At 44.5% G+C, this 14,386-nt stretch overlaps 1 protein-coding gene across 10 annotated transcripts in view; it reads left to right on the plus strand.

The window, feature by feature from the left end:
- ACBD5 (acyl-CoA binding domain containing 5) overlaps positions 1-14,386 on the plus strand; it is a 61,353-nt gene that overhangs the window by 14,548 nt on the left and 32,419 nt on the right. For 4 of the 10 annotated variants that reach the window (XM_085893395.1, XM_085893403.1, XM_085893396.1 and 1 more), the window contains 5 exons: positions 1,512-1,632; positions 2,561-2,645; positions 5,053-5,173; positions 6,476-6,508; positions 9,936-10,067. In XM_085893395.1, the coding sequence (XP_085749521.1) occupies positions 1,512-1,632; positions 2,561-2,645; positions 5,053-5,173; positions 6,476-6,508; positions 9,936-10,067 (492 nt within the window). Of the gene's footprint in view, positions 1-1,511; positions 1,633-2,560; positions 2,646-5,052; positions 5,174-6,475; positions 6,509-9,935; positions 10,068-14,386 lie in introns of those variants that run through there. The other 6 variants (XM_085893397.1, XM_085893398.1, XM_085893400.1 and 3 more) reach the window with 6 other exon arrangements.

The following is a 14,386-nucleotide window of genomic DNA, read 5'->3' on the forward strand; positions in this document are numbered from 1 at the left end:
TCAGAATTGAAACACCCCTAGGGTGTTTGTAGGGCCATATCTTGGACACTACTTGGAATTTTGAGCTATATCTTGGCAAACCTTCCTCATATATGTTAAGGTAGCTTTGAGAATTTTTTTCAGAAAAATCTGAGGGGGTCACTGCAACCCCCGGCTGAAATGACACGGAATGAGCCTATTTGTGCCTTAATAAGTAAACTGGCTTTCCCAGTACCAACTCTTATATCGGTGGACGATAGTTAGTTAGAAAATGAAGAAAGCAGTAAAACATTTACGTGGTTTACTTCCATGGTCCACATGTGTTTACTGCGTTATAACATGGCGCTATAAACCTCCAACTAATGTAATCAAGTTTCAACTTTCAACAAGCAATAGAGGCCGATCTTTCCTTCGAGTAATTACAACATCTGTCAACAGATCCTGTGCGCACATCTAACTACCACAACTTCCCGACCTCGGCAACTACCCCGCTACCCTTCCATACATTATGCTGCTCAGCCTCTCACTCTTTCCTTTCCTACAGCCAAAGTGGATCGAATCGCCGATCTCATGGTCAGATCGTAAGTGATGGTGAATCGGCAAATCGCGCACGCGGTCACCGGCAGTAAATCGGTACCGATGGTCGAATCCTCCTTGGGTCGTTCACTGGGGATCGTTCTTTCTGTTGGTCGATCAGAATTGTGCAGCGAGTGACCGCTCATTGTTAAGCAGGTTTTGAGTGCAAATCGTCAACGAATCGGTCGAACTTGAGCATCCAGGCCCGGTTTTATTTTCACCTTATCGTACCCTGGAGGCAAGCACCATATTGGATGATCCGCTTTGGTGTCAGCATCCATTTACAGCAATTCCAAATGACAGACTGACCGAATGGAAGATGACTTGGTGACATTGTTGTCAACTGGGTCATTGATCAAGTGATGATCTGATGATCGGGGTCTTTTTTGTTCTCATCATGGTCAGTCATGAAACGTGGGAACTATAATGAAGACAACTTGTTGAACGGTAAATTAAATAATGCACTTTTCCTGTTAAAATCCATCCATCCAGATTCAGTGGCATTATGGTTAGAGTGTCTGCTCGGGGTTCGAGAGGGTGGTGGTTCCATTCCGACCCTGGCCCAGTCGTACCAAAGACTTTTAAAATGGCACGTGCTGATTCCTCGCTTGACACTCAGCATTTAGAGGATAGAGCAAGGACAAACCGTATGGGTTCCCACCCATGTGGAGGTAAATTTCTCCTTCAAAGCCCCCCCCCCCAACCACTTCTCCATCCCTGAACCGCAGAGATGTCACCGCCACCTCTCTATACCTTCGCCCGCACCCAGTGTGTTCCGTTAAGTTCCTTCTCCGAAAGTCAACGATCGTGTTTGTCTCGTGTCAAGTCCTGTGCTGTCTGCTCTCCGTGTCTGCATGTGAGTGCTTGATTTGTGTCACAGATCTTCCATGAGCATTCGAAACGGTATCAATGAAAACGAGAACTTTGTTTCCTGCTGTTTTGTTTGTGTTTTTCAGGATCTTATCAACCTTCTCAAGAGCTAATGCTGAGGTTTTATGGTTTTTACAAACAAGCCGTATGTGGTCCTTGTGATGTCGCCCGACCTGCCTTCTGGGATCCTCTGGGTCGTCATAAATGGTACGAGTATTTGTGGTGACGGACAAAACTTTTTTATACTCCTTCCTTTTGTGCGTTCTGATTCAATGTTGAAATAACAAAGCTCGGATTACGCCCTGGAGATTACTGTCGCTGCCTAACGTGTGCCGGTTGTGTTTCCCTTCAAACTGTTCGTAAGTTCAAGGCCAACAATGTCCCTTCGATGAAATTGGTCGACATCGTCGTTACTCGTGGTCCTTGTACAAGTTTATGGATGAAGGAGAAGAAGAAAATAGTTTTGCAATCACAAACCCAACCAACCAAAGAAACCCTGCGAAGGACATGAACCGGGGTAAAGTGAGCCACAGCTCGACCCTGTTTATCGGTGGGTCAAAGGGCATTGGCAGATTTTTAACAACATAATCATGTCTATCCATTCGGTGGATGTCTCTCCGGCCCTCCTAAAGGAAAATCGATCGATGTTGAGATTAGGACAGAAATGAAAACGATTCCTCGAATAAATCGGCATGATGGATATGGCACCCGATTTGATCTTGAACCACGTGATACTTGATTTCCCCAGCCAAGTGACACGTATCAAACTCTGCAATGGCTTTTACTAAGTTAGTGATATTATTGCAGTACAATATTGACATTGAAGGTCTATCAGATGAACTTCACTTTAATTATACTACGACAATACCAACTGGTGTATACATCTTATCTGTTTGGCTGGTCACATGCAAATGATGCCTTCATCTATCACCCAAGAAACTTGATAAACACTTTCGCTGTGACCTTCAAACGTTGACCTCTGAACCCTGATATTGATGTTTTACTTGTATCCGCATGAACCACTAAGTGAAAGATGAATTAGCTGCTGCAAAATCTTGTTGACAGAATGTAGCAGCTATTGTTGATTCTGTTTTTAAGAAGTGTTGTTATTGTTTTGTGTGTGTGTGTGTGTTAGGGATGCTTGGAAAGCTGTTGGGAACATGTCCAAGGAAGAGGCAATGATTTCCTATGTGGAAGAGATTAAAAAGGTGGGACTGCAGGTACATCAGTGCATGTCTGTTCGGAAATCGTTCTTTAAATGATTCCAACCTACATTCAAAAAGGTGGGACCATTTATTTATTTTTTGCTGTCTTTTTTTTGCATACAAAGTTGAGGCTCGTGGAACACCTAGAACTATAAGCAGATCAGGAGGCAACAGAAGAAATGGTACAGTAGAAAGAGTGGGGGGGGGGGGGGGACACAGCAGCGTTGAAGTAGAGGGAGATTTGGACAACAAATATGGGATGTGGGCAATACACATTGGGGGGACAGGATGGATACAGAAGCAAACTCTCAGGAAGAAAAATTACTTTGGAAGGATTTTGGCTTGGGGTGGGAGGGGGTGGGCGGTTGACAGGTCAGGTCAGGTATGGGAGCATGCGCCAGAGCAGTGTGTCGCTGCGTCCACTTTCCGCCAGTACTCCAGGGGCCTCAGTCTGGCCATCCCCCAGGCAGATGCCTGGCCCATCCCAATCTCCTCGAGATGCCGATCAACCTGCTGCAACCACGAGGCACGTGGTCGGCCCATTGGCCTCCTCAACTCACGAGGCTCCCTCGCTGAGAGAATCTGATGAGAAGGATCAGCATCAGGAAAACGAGCCACATGTCCATACAGCCGCAGCTGATGCTCACGGACTATGCAGGTAACAAATCTCATTTGAGTCTCTCTCAGCAACCGCTCGTTGGACACAAAGTCCGACCAGCGATAGCCAAGGATTCTCCGAAGAGACCTGGTACCAAAGGAATTAAGTCTCCATCTCAGATCCTTGGTCAGAGTCCAAGTCTCACATCCATTGAGCAAGACTGGAAGCACCAAGGACCTGAAGACTCGGACTTTCGTCCTCCCGCACAGGTACCGGCAGCGCCACACCCCATTATCGAGTGAATCCATCACTCCCCAGGCTCGACCCAGACGTCTGTTGACCTCTGACTCACAGCCAGCAGAGACATGAATATCATTGCCAAAGTAAGTGAATCTCTCCACGACCTCAACATTCTCACCACAAACAGGCACAGACAGGACATCAGCATCCAAGATGTCATTGAAAGCCTGGATCTTAGTTTTGAGCCAGGAAACCCGTAATTAGGGGGTTAACGAGGGTAGAAAAGATCATGGTTTTGGATTGGGGATGATCTGAGATGGTGGTGAACAGCTGTCTTGAAGACCTGGAGGGAAGAATGAGATTGAAGAGGATGTGGAAGTTGGTTCCAGAAGCAGGGGGGAAGGGAAACGAATGAGTTGAGGTAAGCAGTGATCCTTGATTTTGGTAGTTTCACCAGAAGGAGGTTGATGGTGGACCGTATGATCCCAACCCAAACCCCAGCGGGGTGGGGTGGGGGGGTGACAAAGCACAGAAAGAGCAGAGGGGCAAAACCAGAAAGGAGGCAGTAGAAGACGCGACAGAGACAAAATGGATGAAATGAAAACCACGACTGACTGACTCAAAATGAACGAGTGTGTTCCGTTTGCATTTTTATGGAGCAACACAATTCCAAACAAGAAAGAGCAATCAGAGATCGCAGACCCTCGTCGGGGCTTGTTTTGTGTGATGTATTTTGCGTGGAAAAGAAATGGAAGGATGTTCCAGAAGAAAGGTCTAAATGGCTCTTGCACCTTTGTGCCATGTGGTCATCATAACTACCAAGTTTGGGGAATTTCTGCACATCTGTTTCGGAGGAGATGGCATGACGGACAGACAGACAGACGGACGGACGGAGCCGATTACAATGTCCTCATTTTTTTGTTCCCCCCCAAAAAGCGTGGGGATAATTAGCCAACTCTACTGTTGAAGCCGGCATATCACAGATAAAATGCAGTTGGAGGTTGAATCCACGTCCACTCATTATTCCAAAGCATTCCGCAGCAGAACGTGCCCTCGATACTCCACATTCAAGGTCGACACCATTTAAGGTAAGATTATAATCCGATAATCAAATGATTGAACGTTGTTTTATTTTGTTTGTTTCGATCGTTGTACTTGGTTCTCCCAGTCCTACACGCAAGTGAAGAAATGTGGAGTAATTTGTAACAACAACAATTTTTCTTTGTTCACAGGTTGTGGTTGACTTCTTCAATGTGGGAATGAAAATGGTGTTGACAGAAGCAACATCCAAAAATCTTTCCCAATCCATGCTATTTTCACCCCTACAAGTTTCAATCTGATGAGCGATTTCAATTTGGAGTGGATTCTCCTCATCCGAGACTTCTGATCCAAACGTGTGGTTGAAGGTCGCCAGCAACTACTCTGTCCTCAAACAAAGACTTCTCAAGCTTCTCAATGAGCCTCGACTTTTTATACAAAAAAAAACGTTTTCATGATAAAAATGTTAAAAACTGTGCCTGTTTGGTGAGATTCACCTCCAATTTGAACAGCGATGCTCATTGCCGTGTTTCATTTGTCGTATAGATTATAGAGACCATGCCTGTGACAAAACATGTGGAGAAGTTCCTTCACCAGCTTGGACCTTTCTACGAGATAGTCGATGATGTTCCCAAAGCATCGAGTTTCCTTCCACATGGTACAGCAGGTGAACTTTCATTGTGGTACGCGTAGGCGTGTGGACTGTGAACACCTACCTGCCCTTTGTTAGCTTGGATGATTTTTTTTTTCTTTTCCTTTTGTATGTCAAATCTTCGCTCATGGAAGAGCACAAGGAGACAGAGGGCAAAAATGTACTGCCCTGACAGTGGGGCCATGGGGCAACAGGTGTATATGAGCAAACATGGGAATGAGAGAGAGAATTTACAGAAACCTACATGTAGAATATTTGAGTTTGGTGGAGTTAATTGGGTTGGTGGGGGGTGGGGGAGGGAGTGGGTAGAAAAATTCAATGGGGGGGGGGAGGTGTGTAGGTTAGAAAAGATAATGGTTACACGAGATGGTGGTATGCCACCAAATTGAAGGCCAAATTGGACGAGTGTGAATGAGTCTCAGGAAGGCAGTTTCAAAAGGGGGAGACAAGGTGAACAAAAGAATTGAGGTGTGCGGGTAAGCCTTGATTTGGGGGTTCAACCAGGAGAGGTTACTAGAAGAAGATTAGCATCCTGGGGGAGTTTGAGAGGGTTACGGGGCTGAACACACAGAGGGAGCTAGACTGGGGAAGAGGCCTACACCGACCTTCTTGCTATGCGAGGGTAGCAGACCTTGTGCACCAGCCTCATCATGGGAGATACCTATTACATGAATGGCAGGATGATTTGGTAGATTCGTTATTCCTTCCCATGGAATGTTTCTGTGGTTGCTGTGTAAGCATTGACTACAGAAGCTGAAATCGGCAAATAAAAAGGAAAATATCAGCGAACTGAACCAGTTACTCTACAGTGATACCCTAATCTTGAGAACGCCGTATGCATGTGAGTGGCTGCTCTCGTGTTTCCGTGACTAGTGTCTCTGCGTGTCCACTATGAGTGAGTAGAGTCGAAGAGTGTTGACTGTGCAAGAAGTGAATCGATTTAGTGGGAACAACGTGGGTTACAGCATTGGTAATAGTCGGGCTTTTACTCCGAATTCAACGTACCTGGTTGACGACAGATATACCTGTCTGCTTCGTTGAACAGAACAGACATCGAAAGCATGCGCTATGTGTGCCCCTTAGTATTTACAGGTTGCTTAGTTTGATTACAAGGGTCTCCTGTTAAAGTATTTACCGGATGCACGTACCCTTCTTTTTGAGTGATTCAAATGTACGGGATATTCGGAACATGTTCTTTTGTTACAATCTTTCAAATGGGAATGAAAGCTCATTCGTGTGAATGTTCAAATTCTCTCAGTGGGGAATGGTTTGATTCTGTTTTTGTCTTTTTCCTCATTGTTATTGCATTCGCTGAAGACTGCCTGGATAGAATGGCAGAATCTTTGCAAGGTAATGAGTATTCAAAGTGCCGTTGACATTGTTGCTTCGATTGGACAGCATGTACAGGGTGACCTTTAAATAGGAACCGTTGATATTTATCAAATATGACGAGTATACACAACTCTCTAGTTGAATATCAGATAGTTAGAGTGATTTTTGAAGTTTTGTTTCATACTCGACACGTCCATCTTCTCTTTCAATACACGTCAGGAGACGTTGAACGAAATTGTTCAAAACATTTGTACAGATGACATGGGATGTCCCCCAAACAGCATTCGTGATGGGATCAGGTAGCTCATCCAAGGAGTGTAAGCGTGTGGCAAAACTATGTCCTTATCATACAAACAAACGAGATCCCACAAACAAACGAGATATCTGAGATAACAAAGTGACCACCAAGCGTAAGCCCAGCCTGCTGCCCGTGATCCAATAATGGCAATATTTTGTTTGGATTGCCACATGACCTTGACCTTCAACATTTAGGGATAGTGTAAATTAAGAAAATGTGTCCTCATCTTCAGTGTATGCCTGGTGTTGGCTTCATGGTGAGGGTGGTGGGTTTGGGATCCAAGGATCCTGAGTTCAAATCCCACTCGGCTGTTGAATTAATACCAGGTGGGGTTGACTCGGCCTGTCATCCTTCCGAGGTCGGCAAAATGAGTGCCAGCTTGCTAGTATCCTGTGTCGGAGTGGCGACCCGTCCAGGATTATACCCAATAGCCAAGGAGCACCAACGTTCTGCACAGAGTATAGTCCCAATAGATGGATGGATGGATCTGCAGTGTATCCATAAAACTCAACATCATGAAAATCAGATGAAGATTATTCAAGTTGTGATCAAAAAGGTGTTTTTTGTTAATAAGGTCACAATTCAAAATGAGAAAAGAGCAATCGGAGATTGCAGACCCTCACAAGGACTTGCTTTGTGTGATGTTTGTGTAGTTTTGTGTGGTGTGTTACATAATTACTGTACTGGTGTGTTACATAATTAATGAGACATAACTAGAACTGCCACTTTATAACTGCTGGCAGTGATGATCGGGTGCCAAGATGTCCCGCTTTGATTGGGCACCTGACCCTGACCCAATATTTTTCCTTAATATTCATTTGAATTTAGAATGGGATTAAAATAAATTCAATTCAAATCAAAAGTAAGACCAAATGGGTACAGCCCTACATTGGAGGAATCAGAAGGAACCCGAACAAGCAAAAAGTAAAGATGAAGTCATCAGGAGGAACCTGGATAGGATTCACATTTCAGCTGTTACTCCTCTCCTCTCAAACCCATCCAGGAACAGCCAAGTGAACCTTATTAAAAAAAACAACAACAATAAATCAAGAAAAAAAAAAAAAAACCAGATCAAAAAATTAAATAATTCTGGCTGCCAGACCATGTGTCCAATCAAGTTCAAATTTAATATATGTATTCCCCATCACGACTGGATCATAACTTTGAAGTTTAATATCGATTGATTAAGCGGTTCCAGAGAAAACATTATTTAATATTTTCTTCAATCCAATATGTTTTCCAAACCATGTGACCTATCTATTGTTCATGAACAAACTTGTACACCCAAGGCTTAGGGAACATTTATGTGACGTTTCCCCTCGATCTGTCCAGCTGTTCTGGAGAAGAAGATTTTTTTAGTAGGTTTTAGGGTAAATGTAATATGGCTGCCAAACCATGTGACCGATGATGTCATATGTGTGAACTTTTTGTTCCTCATGGATAGGCGGTCATACGTGTAAGTGTAAAGTTTCGCCTTGATCTGTTGAGCCACTTCAGAGAAGAAGATTTTTGAAGCTTTTTTTTTTGTTTTTAAACAACATGGCTGCAGAATCACGTGACCGTTGATGTCATTGATTTTTTTTCTGTGGACGATTTTATCCCTTGATGGCCCTAAAAAATTTTCATACTGATCAGATGTAGCGTTCTACATATGCAATTATGACGTCATAACGAAGGTACCTATGGCGTCATCAAAAATCACACTTATTTTTGAGGAGTACTTTCCGTGTGCCAAGTTTCAATTATTTCCTTGCTGCGGTTTCGGAAATAGAGGTCCAAAGTTTATCCGTTTTTCCAACATGGCTGCCACACCATGTGACCTATGACGTCATAACTATCATTTAATCACTCTATGAGTAGTCGCACACATGGTGAAAATTTGGTCGCAATCCGACAAGCGGTTGCAGAGAAAAACACAAAAGTTCTGTGCAGACAAACAAACAGAGACAGACAGACAGAAACAAACAAACAGACCCAAACGCAATACCCACTCCTTCGGTGAGGTTAAAAAGGTGGGTTAAGGAAGCTCATCAAATATCAGGTGTACAACTTCAGTGCAGGTACACGATTATGGTGCAAGAACATCTTGGAACGTAAGTGGTCTTTGAGATTCCGCATTGGCAAAATTGAACGTTGACAACAAACGCGTTATTTTTTTGTTCAGACCGCCATTTGACCTTGACCTTTAATCCGGAGTGGTATGATTTAAATTGAGCGTACATGTGGCTTACTGTAGGCTATCTAGAGCAGGCAATTTCATTCCAATCAGGAAAAACCTGATTTGAGTTGTGATGAAAAAAAAAAAAAATGGGGTTGGGGGGGGGGGGTAGGAGAGGATGCATCATGGGATGAACAATATGGATACAGAAGGAAGCTCTCAGGAGGGAAAAATGTAAATTTTGAAGGGGGTGGTTAACGAGGGTAGAAAAGATCATGTTTTGGATTGGGGACATCTCAGATGGCGATGAACGGCTGCCTTGAAGACCTTTTGTGGGAAGAATGAGATTGAAGAGGATGTGGAAGTTGATTCCACAGGTGGGGAAAAGGAGGAACAAATGGGTGGAGGTGAGCAGTGATCCTAGATTTTGACCATTCAAAATTGGGGGGCACCAACTGTAGAAACAAACCTTACAACAGGTATAAGCCTCCCTTTATTCCATAGGGGGAGGGTTAAAATCACTTAGAGTCAGGTCCGGGGATCATGGAAGGGGGGGTGGGGGGTAAGGAATGGGTGCACCATGGCTGATTCATTTGTTGGTGAGAGCATTGAATCGAAAAATTCATGAACAGTTCCTTCACGAAAAAAAAAAAACAACAGAAAACGAAGGTAAATGGTAAAAGAAGGTGGACATGTTGAGTACTCAATAAAACTTCAAACATTACTCCAACTGGTCGATATAAATTTCAACTGGAGAATTGTGTTTGCTTGTTGTCTTTGATAAATAAAAATGGGTACCAATTTAATGGACATCCTGTACATCACCCTGTGTTTGCGCTATAGCTGTCTATGTTCCTGTTGCTTGTGCTTGGTTTTGAGAGTTTCTCCTCCAGGGTTGGTTTGAGGGATCCAACTAACCTTATTTAATATGGATGTCATGACAAGAGACTGCATTCATTGTTTAATTTCCTGCCAATATTCCTGCTTAGGATTAAATGATGCGTTGGCATCTTCAGAGGAGTTTGGAAAGATGAACGGACAGCTGCATGGCATATCATGCTCCGAAGACGGCCACTCAGACGATGAAGATGAGGAAGAAAATACAAACTTTGCTGTGCAAGGTAAAACCCCCCAAAAATATTTTTTGAATAGTTATCTCGAGGGCCAGCTGTGTGATGAGTCACCTGTGTGTTTCCCTCCCACCTTGTTCTGCCATTGTTGCTTGTGGCACAGCATGTGTCGCACATAAGCGTGGATGTGTTGTGCTTCTTCCCGTCCAAGTTCCATATATCACTCTTCAAGCTTCCACCTCTCTCCCCGTGCAGGTGTCCACCTCCTACACTCCCCCTTGTTTATCAGTGCATCCATAACTCTTGCACCCTCTCCCCCTCATCCTGGTTGGACAGCTGATGCTCCAATGGTACTGTCACTATCAATTTCTGCAAACATGTAACAAGCAACACTTGAGGTTAAGCGAAGTGATGTGACCATTGCCCATGCATGCACTGCAATCCTGGGTTTTGCACCAATTATCGCATGAGTGATGAGTTGTCTCTGACGCACCACGGGCCTGAGGCCATATAGGCGGGTGTGCTGAGGGGAAAGGAGTTTCCCAGATTCTGCATCGGAGAAGCTGCACTCCTTGGTTATTCGTTCCATTCAGATCTATGTCCTCTTCTCTACTCCAGACCAGACACCACGGGAACGTCACGAGACATTCCCCAGGCCAAGCTGCCGGGATAATAGGAGAACCCATGCTGCATACTGTTGGGTTTGCCCGCAACTCTCTTCTGTCTTGTCGCCCTACGTTTTGTCTCTCACGTTGTGTGTCTGACCGGTCCTTAAAGGCCCAGTCACACTTTGACGTTTTAGCCAGCTTATGCCGATTTTTGAAAAATTTGTCTAAAACGCTGGCACACGTCGAATACGTTATGGGTAAGTTTTGGAAACATTGAGAGCACGCTGAAAAACACTGCCATACGTCGTAGTACGCTGAATTTCATCGTTGTACTTTGCGGTTGTCCTCAAATTTTAGCATGCTTGAAATTTTACGACTTATGTCAGCGTATGACTCACACGTTCCGCTACGCTGGCCATCAGTTGTAGGCACGTTATGCGATCGTTGACACACGTCGACACACGTTACTTGTAAGTTAATCATAAGTCGAAACACGTCGAGGTAATGTTTAGTGTCAGTGTTCCAGACTCCCTGGTTTTTTTTTTCTTCGGTATGACGGTGATGTTGACACTTCGATTTCTAGTGCGGTTACGATTTAAATCGTTGAGCGGCAGCCTATTAATTATATTATATTATAACCGCACGAGAAATCGAAGTGTCAACATCACCATAATACCGAAGAAAAAAAACAAACCCCCCCAAAAAAAAACCAGGGGGTCTGGAACACTGACGCTAACCATTGCCTCGACGTGTTTCGACTTATGAGTAACTTACAAGTAACTTTTGTCAACGTGTGCCAACGATCGAATATCGTGCGTACAACTTATTCCTATCGTATGCGGAATGTGTGAGGCATACAGCAAGTACGTCGTAAAATGTTTAACACGTTTAAAAGTACAAGACGTACTCCACTTACTACGACGTATGGTAGCGTACTTTAGCGTTCTATTCACGTATACCAAACTTACCCACACCGTATTCGACGTGCGCCAGCGTTTTAGACGCATTTTTCAGAGGTCAGCATGCGCTGGCAAGATCGCCAAGGTGTGACTGCGATGTTAACACTTCCATTTCTCCGGCGGTTATGATTTGAATCATTGTGTGGCAGCCTTTTAATAGGCTACGCCACGTGATCGTCAGCGATACGTGCAGCACGCTATGCACAAGTTAGACTATCGTTGGTCATAGGTTGTGAACGCCGACAATAGGCTAAGCATTCATTGGTATAAGTTATCTATAAGACAACGAAACGTTCTGTGCCCGTTACTAATATGTTATGCATACGACCAACACGTTATGAATACGACCTAAACTTAAAAAGAAAAAACATCAAAATTTCAGCGTATGCCAACATTTTACATACATTTTTATACGTTGCCATTGCTGGCTAAATCGTCAAGGTGTGACAGCGCCTTAATATGTTATGCATACGAGCAACTCGTTATGAAGACGTCCGAATCTTGAATAAAGACATCAAAAGTTCAGCGTAAACCAGCGTTTTACATACATTTTGATACATTGCCAATGCTGGCTAAAAACGTCAAGGTGTGACTGGGCCTTAAGGTATAGGATATTTAAGGATCTCCCCGTTCATTCGTTTGGTTCTTGGACAAGTAAATGGTTGGAGTAAGGGTTTTGTTATTGATTTATTACATATACTCTATTGCTTCCTTGCATTTCCTTCCCTGTGCCATTTACAATTAAACTCACTTGTAATCGGGGTGGATTCCAGCTGTGGTAGTTCTCATTGAGTGAATAAGGGAACACCTGTTAAGGTGAACAAAACACTCGTCTCGGGCTCGCTCAGCCTGATTGGATGCTAGATGGTGGTGTTGATTGGAGTAATGCTGTGTCGATTCAGACTTCAAATCCATACTATCCATTGGGACCATACTCTGTGCAGAGCGTTGGTGCTGCCTAAGCAGTCTCCTTGGCTATTGGACACAATCCTGGACGGGTCGCCACTCCGACGCAGTGCACCAGCAAGCTGGCACTCATTTTGCTGACCTCGGAAGGATGACAGGGCGAGTTGACCCCACCTGGTATTAATTCACCCCCCCCCCCCCAAGTTAAACACACTCCACCGAGTTAACCCAACAGCTGAGTGGGATTTGAACTCAGAATCTCAAGCAAGCCCACCACCCTAACCATTAAGCCAACACCAGGCAAAAATTATTGCAAAATTAGGCACATAATTGACGGGGAATACCCCGAAGCAGTCAACCATATCGGTTGCATTGAAGCGACTCGCAAGATTCGAACCAGGCAACTGGGATGACTGGACGACCACAACACTATATAATAATTATATTATTTTTTGCTCACCTGGAATGTAGTTCCGGGGAGCTTATGGGATGGCGCGTCGTCCGTCCATCCGTCCACAAACACTTGCAACTTCTTCTCTGAAACTACTCACACAATTCCGATGAAACTTCACTGCAACCTTCATCACCCATGATGTACCATCGTTTGTTCACAAAATTAAGGACAGGTAGAGGAGATGAAAGGATGCCGTTGAGAGCCACATGTTCGCAATGAGAGTGGAGGAAGTCAGTAATCCAAGAGTGGAGTTTTCCTTGGATCCCACAGCGAGAGAGTTTGGAGAGCACTGCTGGATTGCAGACTGTATCGAAAGCTCAAGATGCGTATGTCTCGAGAGACGGCCATGATCTCATGTCTGACATTGAGGGCCTCCATCCATTGTTGGGTGAGTCGAAGCAGCATGTCCAAGGTAGAGTGACCTGGTCTGAATCCAAATTGATGATCTGAGATGAAGCTGTTGGAGAAATGGAAGGATCTTATGTCAGTTGTGACGATGGAGTCCATGACCTTGCTGATGATTGGAAGTAAACTCATAAGTGTGTAGGGAAGAGGATTCGTTTTTGCACCTTTTTATGTTATGCCGTGATGTCGTCTGATTTTATTTTTTTTGAAGCAAACACAGAATTGAGGCCTTCAGTTTTCTCACAAGTGGAGTCGGCTGTAGTGCAAACACCAGAGACCGACTTAACAAGGAGCCACCAGGTTCTAGTTTGAAAGTTCATTTTTGAGGTTGGACAGATGTTCTGGCTCTCCTGAGTGGACACACACTTGTTTCAGGTTTTGTGGAATGACCTGATATGATAATAAATGTGCATAATATGATGGAGTCTATCATTACTCAAAATCATCGTCCGTCACCCTGAAGGTTTGTTCTTCAGCATGCATTGTTACGAATGTGGCAGCCATGAGCACACAACAGACAGGTCCCCATAGCTCAGTTAATTCGTTAAGTATATGTGTATAGTTGGAATCCATCCCCTGTGACTAATGGGTGATTAAATGTTCATGTGCTGCGGAGTTATTTTGATAGTCAAGGTTTTCTTTTACATTTTTAACTACAACAACAACAACATCTTCACCTCGCTGCATCCTGATGCCATAAAGCTCGCGGTGGGCGGAGTTCAATGAAGGACTTGGCGTCTCTCTCGACCAATCAGAGAGATGCGAGCGAGTTTGCCGTCATTCGGCCAATGGGAGCCAATGCAGGACAATAATACCCATCTTCCGGTTTGAGGGCTGGTCTGCCGTGACACCCGCCACGCCCCCCCCCCCGGTCCAATCAGCGGACTTGGCGCCCCTTTTGGCCAATCACAGGGGCAATGAGCGGATCGCGCGCCAAAACCGTCCAGTAAGGGGGGGCGGGTTACGAGAGGGAGTCCCCTCCCCCCTGGATGGGGAGTGAATATAATTGATCGGCGCGATCCGACTGGAAGCGGTTGC

The sequence above is a fragment of the Eptatretus burgeri genome, chromosome 8, assembly GCF_056783735.1.
Source record: "Eptatretus burgeri isolate ZD-2024b chromosome 8, Ebu_testis_v1, whole genome shotgun sequence".
NCBI lineage: Eukaryota > Metazoa > Chordata > Myxini > Myxiniformes > Myxinidae > Eptatretus > Eptatretus burgeri.